Source organism: Rutilus rutilus, assembly GCF_951802725.1.
Source record: "Rutilus rutilus genome assembly, chromosome: 24".
Taxonomy (NCBI): Eukaryota; Metazoa; Chordata; class Actinopteri; order Cypriniformes; family Leuciscidae; genus Rutilus; species Rutilus rutilus.
The window spans coordinates 8222371-8244525 of record NC_140228.1 but is presented as its reverse complement, the minus strand read 5'-3'; the positions used below and the strand labels follow the sequence as shown (position 1 = coordinate 8244525).

Genomic DNA, 22155 nt, shown 5'->3' with positions numbered 1-22155 from the left:
TCATGTCAAATGTCTTATGTTACCAGTAAAAAGTGGCCTACATTATTTTAAATATATCTAGTCGGTGACAGAGTGCATGCACATTCGTCTAAAATAATTCTGTATTTTCAGCTTCAGAATCAGGAATATTTGTATTCTGGTGTCACCATTGTCCTGTGCATTGGGTTACCAGCACCAAGACCAAGCCTATTCATCTACACCCCCAATGTAATATCAAATTTAGCATTTTAATCAACAGTACATTGTTTGTTTACCTTTTATCATATGTCTTGGTGTATCGCAATAATATCGTATCGTGAGTTCAGTATCGTGATATGTATCGAATCGTGACATGAGGGTATCGTTACACCCCAAATATATATATACGTATATATAAATGTTCTTTAAATGTAATATATACATATAAAGAATATACATGTGTGTATATATAGAATGTTTTATTTATTTTTAAGTTGTATTATTTAAAATAATAAAAAAATATGTTACGTTTCAGTAAGCGAGTCAGGAGTTAATTCGGTCACAGCTCTGATCGATTTTCTGTTCAGTGAAGGATTCATCAGAATGATTCAAACTGGAAACTTATTCCTTCTGAAGTCATACTACAGGTAGACTTGTTGTATGTTTTGTTTTTGTTTTTTTTACTGAAAAGAACCAGTTCATAAGAGTCATTAATCAGACTACACTGGTTGTGCTGCATGTTCTTGAAACCGAATTGGCTCATAAGAGTTATTTGCTGGTGAATCAGACAACATTGGTCGCATTGTGTGTACAAACTCGTTAAAAAGTTTCTTGCCAAGAACTGGTCGTTCGCATAACATCCAATACAGACTGCAAACTCACATTCGCAACTCAGATAAAATACGATTTCTGCACATGCACGTAAAAAAAAGAAAAGAAGCAAAAAAGTATTTTTGCAATAATCTCAGCAAACCACTTTTTATGAAATATAAACGTTTTATTTTGTTCACCGCAAACTAAACAGGAATTTAACTAAAAACAACAATAAAATATACAACAGAATTTATTAGTGCAATTAAAAAAGGGCTTTCGCCAAAGTGACTGTTGTGTTTATTAAAACACAATGTTCATGCATCCTAATGCATGATGTCAAAGTTGGACTTTGCGTTTAGGGACGGACGTCTGGTACACACACTTCCCGTCCGGCTGGATGTAACTTATCAACATCTCATTCATATCGACCTCAAAGTACACAAACGCTCCTGTCGTCTGATTCACAATGTTGGAGAAAAGTTGCCAAGAGGATGGGAAGCTGTTCTTGTGGCCAGTGAAAATATCCTCTTCAACTCCAGTTCCGCTGACAACATACGAACTTCCATCGTCTTCTCTGATAAACTGATGAAACAGAAATACTTTTCAGGACATATTTATAGTTCCTTTGCTTAATGCTGATTGGTCAATACAGTAACAGCCATAATGTAAAACACTTTAATGCATTTGCTTAATACAATGTTTTATTAAAAAGCTGCTTGATTTCCCGTTACACGATAATGTGATGTTCAAGATACCGACCTGTAGACTGTGGTCATGACCACACAGATATAAAGAGACTCTGTACTTCTTCAGAAGGGGTCTGAGTTTCGATACCAGGCACTTAGTCGGCCCATGATGGCCAATGGACCAGACTGGATAATGACCGGCCACAATGACGAAATCTGACCTGAGGATTAGAAACCAAAAGATGCATTTATTATAAAAGCATTTGATGAATGTCAACTTTGTTTGACTTTCTGATGTGGAAAACAGCTGTGAGTGTTATTCTCGGGGGGGATTTTGACTGTGTTTTCCCCTGCACGTGTGAGGGCATGTGCGGCTTGACTGTAGTTTTATCTGGCTGCTAACAGTTTCTGCATTAAACACAATCCTCTCAGGCGCTTATAACCTTTCGTCCCTTTTCAAGATCAGTTAACAAGTATTCACTCGTAAGAATTGTGTTTTCAATTCATAAAACTGGGCAATTAAAAAAGGTTTGTTGTACATTTATTAGTACTATAAACTGTACTTGTATGGAAAAGAGTCAGAGCTGTAAGATTATTTAACCATGTAAAGCCTGAAATATGAAATAATGGTCAGAATATATATATATTTTTAAACGGAACAGTGTATTGAACCTTTAGACAAAATATAAGAGAAAAAAAACCAAAAAATGTTTGCATATCTGATACATCAGGCTTGTATGACCCATAGGCCTATAGTGTGACAGTGAGAGTATCAATATTATTCAATTTTATTCAGAGGCCTAAATTTTATTCTTACCAAAAATATGTACTATAGATGTTATTTATATGGCCAAAAAGTAAGAAGAAATTCTGATAGCTTGAAATAAAAATCTGTAAGATTATCATAACATTATAAATATAGAGCATCTAAAGGGACATGGTGGAGGTAAAAAGAAGAGATGGAGGAAAAAAATATATTTCAAACCTTTTGCGTTTGCTTGCAAAGAACTCAACAATTTTGCAAGAGAACGCAAAAAAATATTGGCATATAATTTCCCCTCAGAATTCTATTTTTTCCCCCTTCATTATTATTTCTCTATAGAGGCTCCATAGTATAACCGACTACTTGCATAAAATGCATATTACTATCAGTTGTCACTCTATATCTCCCAATAATATGTGTTAATAAGATGATATTTAACTGCTTATATTTATGATCAAAGCTCTGTAGTTTTGATTGTGGGGGCAAAATATAAAATGCAATGTACAATTCATGTACAAATGAATATTCATCAAAAATGTCTATTTGATATATTTTAGTATGATCTTTCTCAAAAAGTAAACCTAAAGTAAGTTGCTTCTGTTCAGTAAATATGCATTAATAACAATATGAAAGTTATTCTTACCTTTACTTATAAAAATCATATATTTCTCATCAAAAGTCATGTACCACAATGTTTTACTGAAGCACTAAAAGGCCTTTTGCTTGCAAAAAAGGTATAAACTACCAAATGCAGATGACAGAACACATATAGAATATTATATTTTACAGTTTTGATCGTATTGATAATTTAGAGGCCTTTCATGCATGAATACAGTAGGAATTTATAGGGTTAAACGTTTCTTCAATTGTTCAAGCAATTGTTGGGTGAACTTTTGTCTTAAAGACTTGGTCATATTTTTAGAAATGAATGCCAGGAATGTTTTCCAGGTCCTATCTGGGATTTAAGAGAATGTGAGGGTGGCTCTGAGGAGGTGAAAGAGTGAGAGAGAATAAGTGAAGGAATGTGACAATGGAGGAGTGAAAGGAGTGTGACGGGCCTTTAAAACATGCCCTAAAATTCCTGTTTCAGGACTAATGTTTGCACAGTAAAAAACAAAACACCGGATTTCAGTGTTGTTTGTTCACCTATATATTAAATATTGGGCCGCTTGTGCAAGTGTTTGCATTTGGGTATTAATTAACTACTGTTGTTGTACTAATATCTCACCTGGTATTTTGAAGTTTCTGCTCGATCCACTTTAGCTGTTGGTTAGCAGCAATGTAGTCCTCGGGACCCGCCGGGTCAGCCCCGTCATACGTGTTGCCGCACAAAACCACTGTGTCGATCATCAGGACTGTGATGGATGTGTTGCTGTGAGGAACCTTGAAGTTCAGCTCATAATACAGGTCGGGGTAGATCCTGCCAGACATTAACAGCAGCTCACTGTGGTCACCAATGCTCATGTTTACATTCTTTAATGCACAGATGTTGACCTTTGACCTCTGACTCACCATCTTTCAGATCTGTTTGAGTAGGCGATCTGGGCTGACACGTTTCCACGGTGATCGTGATTTCCTGCTACCAGGTACCATGGCACGTTCATCAGCGCGGGATGAGAGAACACACTCTCATAGGTAGACTGAAGAATTTATTAGAGCCTCATTAGAACATCATTTAAAAATTATATATTATACATTATAAATATTAAATAATATATATAAATTATTTATATATATATATATATATATATATATATATATATATATATATATGTCTGTGTGTATGTATATGTGTGTGTATATATTATATATATATATATATATATATATATATATAATACTTTATATTTATATATATGCAATTATATATAAATTATATATAAAATGTGTGTGTATGTGTGTGTGTGTAATACACTGTGTGTATATATATATATATATATATATATATATATATATATACACACACACACACACACACACCTGTATATATTAGTAAAGTAAAATGTATGACATTATGTAATTTAATTTAAATATTTAAATATATATATATATATATATATATATAAATGTCTGTGTATGTATGTATGTATATATATATATATATATATATACATACACACACACACACACCTGTATATATTAGTAAAATAAAACGACATTATGTAATTATATATATATATACATACACACACATTTTATATATATATATAATTGCATATATATAAATATAAAGTAATATATATATATATATATATATATATATATGTCTGTGTGTGTATGTATGTATATATATATATATATATATATATATATACACACACACACACCTGTATATATTAGTAAAATAAAATGACATTATGTAATATAAAAAAAACATATATATATATATATTGAAACAAATTTAAACATTTTAAAATATTATATATTGTACATGTTATTATTATACATTTTTCAAAATATATATTTTGAAATATTGTAAACATTTTAAAATATTAAATATTATAAATAAATAAAAGTAATCATTATTAATAAAAGTTAATGTTTATTTATAAAAGTACATTATGCTATTTAAGTAAATGTTAGTCATTTTTAATTTTTGTAAGAGATGTAAATGGTTTGTGCAAATGGTATCATTCAGTACCATGGTAGAGAATATAGGAAAGCACTATGGTATTACCATCTGGAACCTCACTGTACCATGGTACTTTTATTTTATTATTGTATTTTATTTTAGAGTTTTTACATTTGTTTAGGCTTCAATTAACAATTACTTTATTTACACTGATGTAAATATGGTGATGGGGAGCCAACCAGTTTTACTTGTGCTTACTTTGATCCAAGTAAATACAACTAGTAAACCAAATAAAATACCATAAAATAAAACACCATATGGTATCATTCAGTGCTTTATTAAAGAATATATCGAAGGACAATGGCATTACCATCTGAAACCTCACTGTACCATGGCACTTTTTTGTAATATTTTTATTTTATAGTTTCTACATGTGTTTAGGTTACTAATAACAATTACCGTAGTTGCATCTCTCTAAATATGGTGACAAGGAGCCATCCAGTTTTATCTGTGGTAAAACTATTATTACTATGCACAAACCACAGTAAAGGCAAAAGCTTGAGTGTGTTCTGTTCCTCTACCACTAGAGGGACCTATTTGTCTTTCACACACACTACATCACATGTCCTGTGTAAAGACAGTTCACTGAGCTAAAGTACCCTGGACAAGGTCCCACTGTCTGCTCTCCAACCTGTCTCGTCCTAGTTACATCATCAACACCAGACATCAAACCTTAGCATGAGGGCGGGGCAACCTGTCCCTCACATGAGATCGACCAATAGCAAACCACAACCGTCCAATCAATTCCCAATAGACAAAATCAAGTCCAGCCCTACATTTTCACTCTAAGATATGTGTCACAATAGGGAAGAAAAGACTATCACCGTTCCCTTTCATGGCGACTTTAATAAATAAATGCAGGAGAAGAGACTTGGTGATCACCTTAAAGCGGGTGTCATCTACATCCCTGACCCCACTGAAGTAGAAATGATCTCCAAGACTGAGGACAAAATCCAGACCTGAGCTCTCAGCAATTCTGCCCAGCTCGTTCGCTGTGTCAAACTCATGTGGCGTGTAGTAGGGGTATGAAGGACGTCCACCCCAATCTCCAATCCCAACAAACCTTAGAAAAGCTGGAGAGACATTTACATCAAAATACATTCAACAGACCCATTCAATGCTATATCACATGGAAGATTCTTACTGAACCGGTTTGTCTGCACATCACGTGGCCAGGTATATGATTACACTTCCTCACGTTTTCAAATTTGTAATCATACAGATCATGAAGAAAATACATCAGAAATACTCTACCTTGTTCATTCGCCTGACATGGGCTGAATATCTGAAGGCAGGAGATAAGAAGGAAGGCCAACCGCGCCATTTCATGCCTTCAGATGGCTGATCTGATCCTGGAAACGGTCACAGTGTAAAGAGTCACACAGACACTGACAAGCCACAAACAGCTTAAGACTCTATTCTCTGCAGCTAAAGGGAAACTAGATGTGGTTTATGACAAGCTTCCTGTATTGAGCTCCGCATGAAAGAGTGAAGCACATGATGCAGAGGACAATGTTCACAAGGTTACACTGTAAACAAATGCGTTTTATTATCAGCTATCAGAAAAAAAGTGCTTAGAAATACAATAGCAATATTAGTAAAACTACTTATAATATATTAATTGTTGCTGGTAATAAGAATAAGTTATTTTTAATTGTAATATTATTTATAATTATTATTTTTTTTAATAACAAGGTCAGCTACCAAAAGTGTATAGCCTAGGCTACTAAAAAAAAGAAAGAAATATATATATATATATATAATAATAATAAAAATATATATATATATAAAAAAAAATATATATATATACTGTGCGTGTTTTTTTTTGCTACATGCCATGGGATTAATCAATGCATGCTGATGAACAATGTATAATAATAATAATAATAATAATAATAATTAATATGCATACCCTAGTTTTGCACTGATGTAAAAAGACTGACAGTGACACAATAAGACCTCATGTTAGCAAAATGTTTTAATCTTTTAACTCTTAAAAAAAAAAAACTCTTAAAAAAAACATGTATGTTCTTTAATGTTTGATTATAATTTTACGGTCTTCACATAGGGATGGGAATTGATAATATTTTATCAATAATAATGCCACTGACGATTCTGATTATCGATCCAATTCTTTATCGATTCTCTTATCGATTCTTGATAGCACTGTGTGGAAAAATGTAGTCATATGCTTCTTTTTTTTTTAAACAAGTGGTTTTCTTTATTTTGAAGTTTAAGCTTGAGTTAGCAAACTGTACTTTTTTATATAATTTATGTAATAAATATAACCTTATTGTAAAGTGTTACTGATTAGTTACACCGATTCAGACGTCACCTGAGTTCACTGTTGGAAAGATTAGTTGTTTTAACCATTCATTAAAATGAATCGGTTCAAAGGAGTCATTAGTTCGCGAATTGGACGTGTCGTGCGCGTTGTGTGATTATGCCAGCAGTTAGGACACTGACATCCAAGATTTGTGTCAACATAAAAACATTTCATCACTGTATAGTTTTATTTCGTTTAATTAAAGTGTTGTTTAAGTCAGCTGAATGTCCAGAACGCTTTTCAGAGAAGATAAGGAAACTTATTTAGCAAAATTCACACCCAGCAGTAATTCAGAAAAAAAAGGTCTTTCGACCTTTTACCACCGTGTCGATTTATTTTTGATTAATATGTGCGTGCGAGGGAGAGAGAGCAACACAGCGCCTAGTTTGGAGACGGTGAAGTCGTTTACACAGAGAGTGCGCGCGCGCGACCGGCTCGCTCTCTCTCTCTCTCTCTCTCTCTGCTCGTTCTTTCAGTTAAACATACACCCTGTCACAAACGCAGCCGTTCATCTACATTACTCACCGATCAAATAAGACTTTGGCGGGACAAAAAATCATTTTGGTGGGCGCTAAAATGCAGGAAAATTCATGCGCGAGTTTCCATTAGACTCGCACGGTAGCCAGGCGTCTCATCAAATGGCGAGCTCAGCTCAGTTGACGCTGTGTGCTGCAAGATTCTGACGCAAGTCCTAAGATTCCAATTGGCCAAGAGAAAAAGTGCTAAGATTCCGATTGGCCCAGAGAAATGTCAATTATAAGAATTATCCAATAATGTTTCACAATTCTAGCCTGCATGGCAGTTACTGTGAGAAACAATATTACCCCCCCCCCCCCCCCCCCCTCGAAAAAAAACTCTCCGGTTCTACGCGATTCACGTAAATGACCCAATTGACCAAGAAAACGGCGATTATCGCCGAAAAGCGACAAGTTTGCAGGTATGTAAACAAGAATATTAAACATTTTACTGCACTAACAACAGTGTCATATATACAGTGGTGGTTAAAATTGATGGCACCCCTGATAAATATGATAAAAAATGGCTGTAAAAAATAAATCTGCATTGTTTATCCTTTTGATCTTTCCTTCAAAAAATTCGCAAAAATCTAACCTTTCATTGAAGTAAAAGAATTGAAATTTGGCGGTAAATCACATTATGAAATAAATGTTTTTCTCCAAAACACGCTGGCCATAATTGTTGGCACCCCTAGAATTTTTTATGAGAAAAATATCTCTGAAGTATATTCCCATTAATATTTATCTTTTTTAGCACACCAGGGTGACTAGGAACATGAAATTGTCCAGCTAATGACTTCTTGTTTCACAGGAGTTTATATATGAGGAAACACAAAGGCCAAATTCCCTTAATCATCCATCACAATGAGTAAAACCACAAAATATAGTTCTGATGTGCAGCAAAAGATTGTTGAGCTTCACAAAATAGAAAGTGGCTGTAAGAAAATATCTAAAGAATTGAAAATCCCCATTTTGACCATCAGGGCAATAATTAAGAAGTTATAATCAACTAAAGATGTTACGAATCTGCCAGGAAGAGGATGTGTGTCTATATTGTCTTAATGGATAGTGAGGAGGATGGTTTGAGTGGCCAGAGACTCTCCAAGGATCACAGATGGAGAATTGCAGAGATTAGTTGAGTCTTGGGGGTCAGAAAGCCTAAAAAAAATGTATCAAACAACCCCTACATCACCACATGTTGTTTGGGAGGGTTTCAAGAAAAATCCTCCTCGCTCCTCCAAAAATAAACTCCAGCATATTCAGTTCTTCAAAGGGACTGGATTCTGTGGTCAGATAAACCGAAAAAAAGGGCTTTTTGGCAGCAAACCCAGCAGATGTGTTTGGTGCAAACAGGGATGAAGAGTACCCCATGCCTACGGTTAAATACACTGCTGGATCTTATATGTTGTGGGCCTATTTATTTGCTGGAGGTCCTGGACATCTTGTTCAGATACATGGTATTATGGATTCTAGCAAATACAAACAGATAAAAAATCAAAACCTGACGGCCTCTGCTAGTAATCTTATAATGGGCCGTGGTTGGATCTTCCATCAGGACAACGGTCCAAAACAAACATCAAAATCAACACAAAAATGGGTAACTGAGCACAAAATGAAGCTTCTGCCATGACCGTCCCAGTTCCCTGACCTGATGAGTGGAGTGAACTGAAGAGAAGAAGCACAAACATGAACTTGTGAATCTGAAGGATCTGGAGATATTCTGTATGGAGGAACGATCGCTGATCTCTTGTCAGGTGTTCTCCAAACTCATCAGGCATTATAGAAGAAAACTCAGATCTGTTATCTTGGCAAAAGGAGGTTGCAAAAAGTATTTAATAACAGGTGTTTTGGAGAAAAACATTTATTTTATAATGTGATTTTCCCCCACTTTCAATTCTTTTACTTCAATGAAAGGTTAGATTTTTGTGAATTTTTTGAATGAAAGATCAAAAGGATAAACAATGCAGATTTATTTTTTACAGCCATTTTTTATCATATTTATCAGGGGTGCCATCAATTTTGACCACCACTCTATATATGTGTGTGTGTGTGTGTGTAAAATAATAAATTTTTCTTGTTAATAATTATTGTATATTTTAATCAGTTAAAAAGTATCTGAAATAGTGATTATTATTTCTTATGTATTTAAAATTACAATTAAAATAATAGAGAAAAGAAAAGTAGATATGATTTTTTTTAGTGTTCATTTTGTGTATGATTTTTTTATAAAGATTATTATAAATATAATTTAAATATATTTTTTTACAAAAAAATTCTCTATGAAAAAAATGTTCAGTGTGTTACTATCAACCACGGTTAATCTGAAATTCTGTTTAGTGATCCATTTGTAATATACCAGCCATTCAAATCATATCAAGCAGATTTGTGTTTTGCAAGGCACGGGTGAGAGTTTACAGCAGAAGCTATCCAGCAGATCTCATGAATCATTAACACACACTGAATAGCAAGTCATGCACAGGCTACATTACAAAACCATTGCGGTCTTCCATGCGGTACCATGGTAAAGTGCTTGTACCAAATGGTAATACCACGGTACAAAAAAAAAAAAAACATAATAATGCCAAAGACAAAAACTTTAAAACCAATAAAATAAGATAGATTGTAGTTTAAAATATCAAACAGCACATTTCCTTAGTATTACTTTTGCCCAATAAGATGTCTGAGTTTGCGTTTTACCACCTTTGGCCAAGAACAGGCGACTATATGTAAAAATACATTGTCATGTGGAGGGTGAAAGGTCAAAGGAGCGTCTAATCTAAATGACCTTTCACTTACATTTGATGCATGTTAAAGGTCAACATTCGTCTTTTCAAAGATTTCCTAAAGTAACCAGCCTCATAATGTGTAATAAACCAGTTCAACGGAATTGACACACTCTTGAAATCAACAACACAATCTACAACCGTTTCTTCAAGACAAAAATAAATTGCAGACTTCATAGTATCAATCTTTTTTAATGAAAACATACAGCAAAGTGGTTCATTTGCTTGATGCGTGAAGTGCTACGACAATGACGTTTCTTACAGTTCTTACGTACAACAACCGTTCTGCAGAGAAAGATTCCTTTCACATCAAGAAATGCCAACAAAGCTGGAGTAAACAAGTGCATAGGCGAACAGTTGTTCTTCACACGGACTCCTGGTTTTCCAAATCACCATGCCAGGTAAAGTGCACCAAAAAGCAACTCGCACACATCCAAAACGCCCAACCATGCTGCAGTGAACACTAAGGCCACTTAGTAGCTAAAAGAATTCATAATGAAAGTTTAGCTAATGAGAAAAAGGCAATAATAGTTCATTATCCTGCTTCTAACGTACAGTATTAAACGTTCGGTTCAGTCCGCTGGCATTGATTTGTTTGACCCTATACAGACACATTTCATTTATTAAACAATTTAGTGCACGGACACAAGACGTATTTCCATGGCATACGTTCCCATGCGTACTTAACGGATGTCCTTTAAATCGGACTGCTTAAATTACAAAATTATGTACAATCGTTGAGGACAAAAGTAGTGTTAATACATTTCTAAACACATTTTCATCCCATTAAGGTTATTGATGATTAAAAACAAACTCCTAGATTAGGTTGGCATGTGACTCCTTTTGAAGTAAATAGCTAGGGCCCCTAACTAGGGCCGATGATAGTATAGTGCTGTCGCTCCTCTTTAAGAGCCGAACTCCACAGTATCAGGGGTGATGAGTTTGAATTCATAGTTTCCTCTGCCGTCCATATGGAGGTAGTGCTGTAAAGAAAAAAGGTCAATTTGTGCTTAAAGTGTAAGTTCGGTAATCTTCAACTCGCTTTGTATCGTTACAATGTTGGTAGTAAATGAAAATGTTTATTTGTCAGCAAAAGTCAGCCGAATGACGTAAAACGCACTTCAGGGTTTTTAGTGAAAACTATAGATTATACTTCTGCATTTTTGTAACCCCACCCACAGGCGGTCGGATCGACGGAGGGTTATTAACAGAACAGATATTGTAAGGGTAGGTTTAATCAATGAAAATTGTATCGTACTTTACCCTTTAAACAGCATTATGGTAAAAGTGGAACACTATGCCAACAGTTTTCTTTCTTGTACGCAACAGTAGGCGCGTTTTCATTACAGATGTGCGCAAAACTTTTTGATTTTTCTAAATATCGATGAAAAACGATTGCGAAATGACAGCGTTTCCATTAACCGATGTTATGCGACTAAAACGTCATTTTTTTCCTCTCGCGATAAGTCATTCCAAAAATCATGCCAATGGACGTTGGTAGGTTTATATACATCACAGCCACCGCACTAGACATTATTATTATTATTATTATTAATTGAAAGAGACGTAGGCGTGTTATCCAAGCATTAATGGCAAGGAAAGACCCTTATACTGTGTATGAGGCGTTTCTCACTCATTTCTGCTCCGAGGTCTTGATTGTGGCATTTCTTTGAGGTTTAGAATCCAGTATTCCTGTAATTCTTTTGTCTTTCATGAATTTAATAAAGAACTCTGTCTCGTATTCTGTCCAAACACACCGCGCCTTCTAAGTCAGGTGACTGTAAATGCGCCCAAACTGTTTCCATTGCAGTTTTGCGAAATATTTCTTTTTCGAATTGCCTGAAAAACCACCTCATGCGAGCGTAAAAACTTTTTTGCGATAAATGGGAGTTTTTGCGAAATTTACGTGTTTCCATTGAGCGTATTTTTTCGCTTTTTTCAGTTTGTCCCCCTCCGTTGGCCTAAAACACAGTGTCATCCAGTTTGAAATGAGACTCCAAACACAGAGGTTTGGATCCTTATTGGATCCTTCTCTGGAATCCTAACTCACCCGCTCAATGTTTACTCGCACCTGGGAACAATACAAGTCGACAGCATTGTGACTAAAAGTTTGCTAAGAAGTATTTCCTACTCAAAAATGGCACTATTTGAGTGGCCTTGGATGGCAACATGCCCAGTGCATAATGGGTGTTGAAGTTTTCCTAACAATTTTAGCATAAAAGGGAAAACAACATCCCTTTTTATCGGTTTTCTCTAGTAAGGTAGCACCAACTTAAAATATTTTTTCACCTATCTACTTAATTGACAGCCAAGTTGTGTTGCAAGCTCATTTTGTCAGCCGTGAAGGACCTTTTAAGCATATGGTGAACGTCAATAAATATTGCTCATGGAGCAGCACCACTGATCTTACCTCATGATGCTTCCACAGGGACTTTCTGTGTGAGACTGTGAAAAGGGTGATCCCAACCTGCCAATTAAAAAGAATAAACCACACAAGCAGGGACATTTCAGCAAAATGTACTGAAATATGAAGGGGAAATTTATTTAGGATAGAGAAATCTCTCCAACGCAGATGTGATGCGATGTCCGGTACCTTTCTGCAGTGACTGTAGATGTAATCCTCCACGTCTACGCTCACGGCACTGGTGCACTCATCCAGGATGGCAAACTGGGGCTTATGGTAGAAGAGCCTGGCCATCTATGGAAAAAACGTCAGTTTATAAACCTTAAAACATCTCTAAATTCTCATTTATAAACATACAAATCTAATTTACTACCGTTTTTAAACTTCGGACAAACTAGATTTCAGTGTGGGCGGGGCTACGCATTGGAAAATTACAAGTTGAGAGCTCTTTTAAGAAAGATGTTATAAAAACTCAGACTTCTCTCACTTGGCTGCCATCATAACATCATGTAAAAATTAATGTGAAATGAGAGTAGGGTAGAGTAGAATCTCTAATTCATTACCTCATTACTAAGGTAATTCTGACAAGATGTGCTCAGTCTAGGGGTGGTAGTGTAATAGTATTGTAAAACATCTGGGCTTTAACACAAATTCTTGTGCAGTGGTTCAAAAACAGGATGTTAATGAGGTGAAAAAGTCAGTATACAATTTGACTTCTGTCCCTGCAGCTGCTGTCAGTCACTTTGCCTTACTGTCTGTCAGACTTTGTTGAAAATGTCTTTGTTTACCGCCATTCTCTGCTTCTCTCCTCCACTGAGCACATCCATCCAGTCCTGAACCATGTCCCATGATCCCTCTCTCTCCAAAATGTGTCCTAACTGGACATTATCCAGGTACTCCTTCAGCACCTGCCACAAAAAAATCAGGACGATGGAATGAAAATGTTAAAAACTAGACATGGATCATTATAAACTTTTTAGAGCTGTTTAGTTTAGATCGTAAAAACTAGTTTACAGTACCTGGTCAGAGATGCCTTTTCTCTTTTGGTCCTCATGGGTGTCTGGGTAGATCACCTGATCCCTAAGTGAGCCAAGGGTCATGTAAGGCCTCTGAAAGCAGACAAAAAAGGGAAGTTATTCAGCTGTTGTGGTCCATTCAGATGTTCTGCTATGAGAAAGGAGGGTTTTCTTTCACCTGAGGGACGTAGAAGAGCTTCCCCCTCTCTGGTTTCGTCAAACTCCCACCGAACAGTGGCCACAACTAGAGAAGAGACAGACAACCCAACATTTAGAAGACAAAATCGAAGAGTTTCCACAGAGAGCCAAGAACAAGGGCAGAATTCCAGTCTGAGTACCACAGAAGTGCTCACCTCTCCAAGAACCCGGAAAAGTGAACTCTTTCCACACCCATTGGGACCACACACCAAAACATTGGCTCCGGATTTCACCTTTGAAGAGCAATACAAAATGAGATGAACACGAGCACACACATGCACTGTACCACTGTACAAACATCACTCTGACAGGGGTGGAAGCCTGTTTCCAACCAGACTAAAAACTAAACAAGGTAATTGTTAAATTAAGCTTACAAATAAGTTGCAACAAAGTTGCAATTGCAAGATATTCAGTCTCAATTATGAAAAAAGTTGCAAATGCAAGAAACTGGTGCAATTCCAAAAAAGTCACAATTGCGAGACATGGTTATAATTAAAGCTGCAATTACAAAAAAGTTGCAAATGTAAGATATGAAATCATCTTGTGAAAATAATGAAAAACAGTCGCAATTACAAGAAAAAGTCGCAATTACGAGAAAAGATGCAAATGTGAGATATGAAATCACACTGCGAGAAACAAAGTTGCAATAGGGGAAACAGTCGCAATTACAAGAAACAGTCACAATTGTGAGACACAGTGATAATTAAAGTTGCAATTATGAAAAAAGCTGCAAATGCGAGATATGAAATCATCTTGTGAATTACAGTCGCAATTATGAAAAAAGTTGCAAATGTGAGATATGAAATCACACTGCGAGAAACAAAGTTGCAATAGGGGAAACAGTCACAATTGCAAAAATCTAAGTAGCAATTATGAGAAACAGTCGCAATTACAAGAAACAGTCACAATTGTGAGACACAGTGATAATTAAAGTTGCAATTATGAGAAAAGTTGCAAATGTGAGATATGAAATCACATTGCGAGAAACAAAGTTACACTTGCAATTACAAGAAAATATATGAAGAGTTCAGATGTTTTGCCTCTAGGTGCCATCTAAAATTTTCTTCTAGAATGATCATTTTTATCAAGCTTGTATATTTAAGTTCAATGATTTCACTTAAATGGCAATGCAAATTACCTAATAATTGTCATTTAAGTGAACTTACTGAACTTAAATATACAAGCTTTATAAAAAATTATCATTCTAGAAGAAAATTTCAGATGGCACTTAGAGGCTTTTGCATCTGAACTCTTCATATATTACATGAAATGCAGTGATAATTAAAGGTGCAATTACGAAAAAAAGTTACAAATGCGAGATCATTAATCATCTCGTGAAAGTCACAGTTACAAGAAACAGGTCACAATTGTGAAATGTAAAGAGATGTAAAACTGGGTCAAAATTGTGAGATAAAAGTCATGAGCTGACAAAAATCGACTAAACTATACAATCAAACCATGGAATAACCATGTGGAACGCACCTCAAAGTTCAGATCTCGGATCAGGATGTCTCCATTAGGAGTCGCCAGGGGTGTGTGTTCGAACCTGATGAGAGATCGCATATTAAATTTATCATAGCTGGTTCTCCTGACGATTGAGAGGACTGAAGGAAGCTGCTCTTACTTGATGATATGGTCTACGTTGATGATTCTTCCACTTCCAGGGATCAGTGTGAGCTTTTCTGAAGTGTCTGTTCATGAAAATCATGAACAAACAGTTAAAAATCAACTACGTATCTCACTAAAGTTTATTAGGGAGCTTGAGTGTTTCAGAAGCTTACCTTTCTCTGAATGAGACACCATGGTGCGTTCGTATTTCCCAGAATTCAACTCTTTCAGGACCCTCATGAGCTCAGTGATGCGAGCAGTGAAGCTGAAGGGAAATACAAACTGGTTTTATAGCATCAAATGTGTTGTTAAAAGTTTTTAATTAAATGGCAAGCGATCAAATAACTTGATTAAACATGCTGATGCACTGTGATGAGGATGTGTGAACTTTTACCCTGACAGACGTGTCATTTCTCTGCCTGCAAGGACGATTCTGCCCAACGCCTGCGACATACGCAGCAGCATACGGCCACTCTGGTAGTAGTCCTGCAAGAGAACATGGATAATCAAGCCCCGTACCTCATTATTTCAAATAAATATTACGTTTTACTCGGAAATAGTTTGCATTGTGAATGCAATCTAGGGCTACAACCTACTAATCACAATGTGAGGAGTGAAGTTTTACCTCCAGCAGTTCTGCATGGGTGCTGGTCAGGTGTCGAGGGTGAGACAAATCAAGGAATGGACGACTCACCACTAAATACCCAACAACGGTAGCAAAATCTAGAACAAGAGAGAACAACATTCATCTTTTACAGTCCATGTTCATGTGTATACATGTAATCTTGGCAAGATAATGAAACTTCCTCTTACACTTGGCGATAATGCTGTCCACCATACCCATGGAGAAACGGAAGAAGATGAAATTGTGCAGATGATCGACCTGCAAACAAACTCAGTTCAGCCAATAAACTCGGATATCAAGATGAACCATGCCATGCAAACGGTAACATACAGATTATAGGCCGATATTAGAGTATTATATATATTTAATTGTGGATCGATTTTTACATTCAGATTACCTTTGCATGATCACAAAGGTAAATGCTAAAAAAAACACTAATAATGTAATAACACTGTTAAATGTAAACAAAAAGAATATAATAAAAGATTTTTCATAATGTACATTAGAATGTTGTGAATCCTAAATTCACTTGCATCATTTAAAACATCTGATTTCAGTTATAAGTAGAGCTGTCAAATCGATTAATCATAATTAATCGCATCTAACATAACAGTTTGTAAATACTGTATATATGTATACACGCGCGCACACACACACACACACACACACACACACACACATACACATATATACATATACATATACATATATATATATATATATATATATATATCAGTGCTGTCAAATCGATTAACATAAATGCATGTACTGTTAACATAAATGCATATCATAAAAATATGGACATTAGTAATGTTGTAAAATCTGTAAAACACAGTGTTTCTCATCTGATTTTGTTTCAGGAAATAATCCTAAAGAGTTTGATTGGAAACAGAGCCGCAATAGCCTTAATAAAAAAATTTAAATAAATAATACTTATAAAGAAAACATATAGTGCTGTCAAATTGATTAATCGTGATTATTACAGCTCAGATTCATATGGTCACATACTCACCAGTTTCTTGAAGGTTGAATGAATGGTCTGTTTCTCCCTGACATTTCCATTGTAGAAGGCAATCTCCTCACTGTAATACAAGTGTGCATCACAATTTGAGAAAAAACATTTATAGTAGACAAAACTATACAGTTAGATAGACACAACTAGGAAAGGTCACCTGTTCGTGATGAGACGAGAGTTGACGTATCGGTATTCTCCTTCGTACTTCTGTTCGGTCACTGTCATCTTACCGATCGGCCTGCGCAGACGGGTCAGGAAGAGGCCGGAGATGAGTAGGTAAGTCATCATAGACGCGGGACCCTGTGCGAAGAGACCAACGGATCTTCAAAATATCCAGAGGCATTTATCCAAAGAAGAATTTCACATCGTCTTTCCTAAACTCACCTGAGCTCCGATCGCTGTTGTCAATTTGAATATGTACAAGCCGATATCCAACAGTGGCTGGAGAGGGGTGGGGGAAGTCAAAATAAATCATTGCAAACACAGTTCATCTAAATAAAAGAAACTGGTCTTAATGGGAAAGTAAAACTGGTATTTTAGACAAAAGCGTGTTGTACCTTGCTGAGGTTGGAGTAAAGCTCCACAACACTGTTACAGAACCTTTCCACATCCTGCGTCAGCAGCTGATCAGCATTAGCAATGCGGTTATCCAGGTTTCCCATTTTGTAGTACGTATATCCCCTAAGAACCCAAAGATAGTGACAGTAGTAATTAGATTCTTATATTTTCTTCAGAGAATCATCAGTCCTATCATTCAGTGAGGTAAAAGCTGACTCTCCTCAACAATCTGGTGTCCTTATATTGGCACCATATCGGTTATTGGCTGATATTAGTTTTGTTGCTTATAATATTTTTTGTTTAAAGTGTTTTTCATTTAATGTTTACATTTCCATTACCTTTGTACATAGTGGTCAGTTAATATTTTTAAGACTAACATTTTTAATTAATCTCAAAATTAAAGCATTATATACTTAATATTTTTTCACAAAAATGTATATTTACACAAAATAATTCAGAATTTTTATGTCAATGCATCCATTTTAATAAATCATAATTTAGTACATTACAACAAACGCATAATCCAGTATGAGCAAATGTAATAAAAATGCATTGCTTGCGAAAATAGCATTATGCAGTTTTTCATTTTTGTAGAGAATATTTAAGTTGGAACATTAGCGCCTTTCACACATACAGTATTTATTGGTAAATGACTGTAAAGAGATAATATGTGAACAACAGGACCTTTTCAAAAATGCCGGTAAATCAGTTCTGGCAATTTCCCGGTATGAGAAGTTGTAACATGACTGGTATGATGCTGTGTGTGAACAAAGAATGAAGATTATGAGGTCTGAACATGCTGACGTAAGAAGTTTGCTTTGAGGAAACCATAAAGCTCTGTCTGAGCTATGTACGGTATGTTCCACTGCTTTTAAACATGTGCTAGACGAACATGGTATCTTACCGGTGAAAAGACAGAATGCCATTGCATGTGTGAACAGCACGTTTGTGTATTTACCGAAAAAGTCGTTCTGGAAATTGTATGGTAATTTACTTTCTGTGTGAAAGGGGCAAATGTCACGGCAGTGATGGGTCTTACTTCAGGTACTCATCGTAGAGATGTTTGGTAAGTCTCACACGAAAGCACAGCTTCAGTTCATTCAAGCCCAACTTCAGGAAGTTGTTCACCAAGGCAATCTGAAAGATTGAAATGCAACCATTTACAACAAACTCATACAATTCTTGCATGCAGCTCTCTTACTGATATTAAACAAATGCATTCGAGCCTCAAAGATGTCATAAAAGTGCTGATGTCAACAGGAAGTACAAATTAAGGTTATTTTTGGGAAGCAGTTTTAGTGTTGAATTCATAGATTAGACTGTTAATATTCTCAGAACTCCTCTGACTATTAACAATTACTACCGACTCTGATAAAAAGCAGAAACTTACAATTGGCATGGCCGTGATAAAGTTGAATAAGTACTTCTTGAAACCTTCAGTGGATCGACCAATGATCGCACTGCAAACCACAACGTGCACACAAACACATGCAGACATGGTCAGAGTTAATGCAGAAGGGAATAAACACACATCCTGCCATTATTTCCATTCATGTGCATGAAAAACAAAATGAATGCAAATTCTCTTTAAGGAAGCACACATTCATGACTACATTTGTAGACCAGAGGAGATCTGAAAAGTGAGCATGTGAGGAAACACAATGGACGGGTTCAGTGATGTAAATTACATGATGCCACCACAACTGTAACAATACATTAGTATTCACAGCACATGAAGGTACAGTAAATTACCCCAGGAATGACAGTCAGGTAGGAATAAAAGTGCCTCTTGAACAATTTGATATCTCTGCTAATGATTCCACTGTCAAAGATTCAAAAAAACGTAATAAAAAATACAATCAAATCACATTAAAGCAATATTTAACTGGTTGCCTGGCGTCTTCACAAGTGAAATAGTGATATATTTGACAGCACTAACAAAATTGAAGTCTAGATCCATGCAGTACCTTTCAATCATAGTGCCGTTCTGAATCATCCAGACGTCGCAATAGGTCCGAGTCACAAGCATCACTGCGATCAGGAACAGGTACCATGTCTGTGACACACACACACAAATAAATAAGTAAATAATTTAGCAGATTTACACACAATATTATTTAAAAGTTTGGAAAGATGTCTCTTCTGCTCACCAAAGCTATATTTATTTGATAAAAAAACTCTTTTCTATTTGAATATATTTTTAAATGTAATTTATTCCTGTGATGAAAAGCTGAATTTTCAGCATCATTACTCTAGTCTTCAGTGTCACATGATCCTTCAAATCTGATATGCTGATTTGCTGCTCAAGAAACAGCAAACCCAGCTTCCAGTTTCAGTAACAACTGTCGTACTGTAGGTTACAACTCTCACCTCTTTACACAACAATTTCGGCACCATAATCCCGAGGATCCGTGCAATCCGGATGAAAAAAAGCCTGTCCACAGCGGCTCTCTCTTTCTTGCCATCTTTCTGTTGGTTTTAAAACACAACAAGTGTTGAAAGTCAAAGGAAACTCATGGAATATAGTCTCACACAGCCAGACCTTAACCTAAAGATCATGATTGCCACTTATTAAGTATAATATGAATAGTGAAAATGTGTAGAAACTGCAGAAAAAAAGTTCAAGGACATTCAGTACCTCGATTAAAACTCTGAATAACAGATTACAACAGCAGCAAACCCAGTAAAAGACTTATATTATATATACTATACACATATAGTTCTCTCACCTCACTGTTCAGATCATTGGGAGAAGTCTTCTTCCTGTTGAGAATGATGAAATAGATCAAAAAATAATAATAGCACCAGTAAACAATAGTAGTTGATTAGGTCTAGGCTAATCATATTGAATATGAAACGCTATATAAATATAGTGCATTTATTTTTTGGGTGAAAAGTATGCTTAATCCTCAGAAATCAAGTGAGTTCAAGGTGCAAGCATGAATCATTTTTGACAATTTCAACCACTAAAAACTACTGTAGATATAGTCCAACGAACACTGTCCTTTATGAAAGAGTCCTTTGTTGGACAGTGAGACTGCAACAATTAATAATCATGTTCAATAAACTTCTTCATCTGGATTTAAATGATTGAATTGCAATATGTCATGATAAAGGCTGCGTCTTAAAACCTAGAGAGCTGCCTACCTAGACAGCACATGTGGAGCATCGCAGTATATTAGGTTTTTTGACACATGGCCATCAAACTAGACTAAATTTGCTGGGGTCACTCTGACACTCAACTCCAGTCCTTATCTGAATTCATGCATTAGACACTTTATGTGCGTTTTTACATACCTGTTAAGTGCAGCGGATCTTCGTCTCTGCTTTAGGAAGTATAAAACGAGTAGGACACCGCCAGCTACAGCGGAGTTCTTCGCTGTCAAGTACTTACTGACGGCCGCCATGTTTCCTACTGAGACGGTCAGGAGAACAGCGACACACACAAGCCCGGAAGAGAGAGAGAGAGGGAGAGGGAGAGGGAGAGAGAGAGAGAGAGAGAGAGAGAGAGAGAGAGAGAGGGAGAGGGAGAGGGAGAGGGAGAGGGAGAGTGAGAGAGAGAGGGAGAGGGAGAGTGTGTGTGTGTGTGAGAGAGAGAGAGAGAGAGAGAGAGAGAGAGAGAGAGAGAGAGAGAGAGAGGGAGAGAGATTCCATCCCTCTACCGGCTACCGTACTCATGATGACCTCATCATCACACCATCATCATGAACCTGCTCCGTGTTTAACCCTTAAACCGTACATATTAATACATACGTACGGGAGATAAAGCCCAATGAATTAATTACCATGTTGAAGTAACACAGGTCTTACTCGGAAATTACAGATTCTTATTCACTTTAGTAGATTATAACTTTTATTAGCATATTTTCCCTTTCAAGAGTTTCAATTACTATAGTATGATGGAAATATTTTTTTTTATGCTTAAACAACATAACAACACAGCCAGGGAGTTAAAAGAACGGGCTTATTTTATATATAATAATTAAAATATATAGACAAGTCGATCCACAAATAAACCTTGGTATTAAACAAAACACCTTAAAAAGACAGCGATCTTTATAGCGTTCCTAGTACTAAACTGAATAACACAGTTTTCTATTTCTGAAACCTATACAAAGAAAATTGTTGTATGTTGTTGGAAAAATGTATACATTTTAATTTTTTAATTGGCCTGCATGCCGTTATCATGCTGTAAATAACCAAAGTTGACATTTAAAAAAAACAAAAACTTATGAAGATAATCAAATGCACAGTT

At 35.8% G+C, this 22155-nt stretch overlaps 2 protein-coding genes across 2 annotated transcripts; both read right to left on the bottom strand.

Annotated features, from left to right (window-relative positions):
- Positions 1 to 939: 939 nt before the first annotated feature.
- On the bottom strand, positions 940 to 6308 carry acp5b (acid phosphatase 5b, tartrate resistant). Its single transcript, XM_084398699.1, has 6 exons — positions 6107 to 6308; positions 5735 to 5925; positions 3733 to 3860; positions 3449 to 3640; positions 1531 to 1678; positions 940 to 1353 (listed from the first exon to the last, which is right to left on the bottom strand). The coding sequence occupies exons 1-6, from the start codon at positions 6174 to 6176 to the stop codon at positions 1108 to 1110; spliced, it is 975 nt and encodes a 324-aa protein (XP_084254825.1). The 5' UTR covers positions 6177 to 6308; the 3' UTR covers positions 940 to 1107.
- A 4344-nt stretch (positions 6309 to 10652) lies between these two features.
- On the bottom strand, positions 10653 to 21619 carry abcd3a (ATP-binding cassette, sub-family D (ALD), member 3a). Its single transcript, XM_084398510.1, has 23 exons — positions 21198 to 21619; positions 20630 to 20663; positions 20271 to 20369; positions 19868 to 19956; positions 19291 to 19360; positions 18940 to 19037; positions 17900 to 18023; positions 17727 to 17783; positions 17500 to 17642; positions 17340 to 17409; positions 16516 to 16585; positions 16328 to 16425; positions 16097 to 16188; positions 15876 to 15967; positions 15719 to 15785; positions 15577 to 15640; positions 14250 to 14327; positions 14075 to 14140; positions 13900 to 13989; positions 13669 to 13788; positions 13070 to 13174; positions 12887 to 12943; positions 10653 to 11459 (listed from the first exon to the last, which is right to left on the bottom strand). Exons 1-23 carry the CDS (start codon positions 21305 to 21307, stop codon positions 11382 to 11384), a joined length of 1971 nt encoding a protein of 656 aa, XP_084254636.1. The 5' UTR covers positions 21308 to 21619; the 3' UTR covers positions 10653 to 11381.
- Positions 21620 to 22155: the final 536 nt, after the last annotated feature.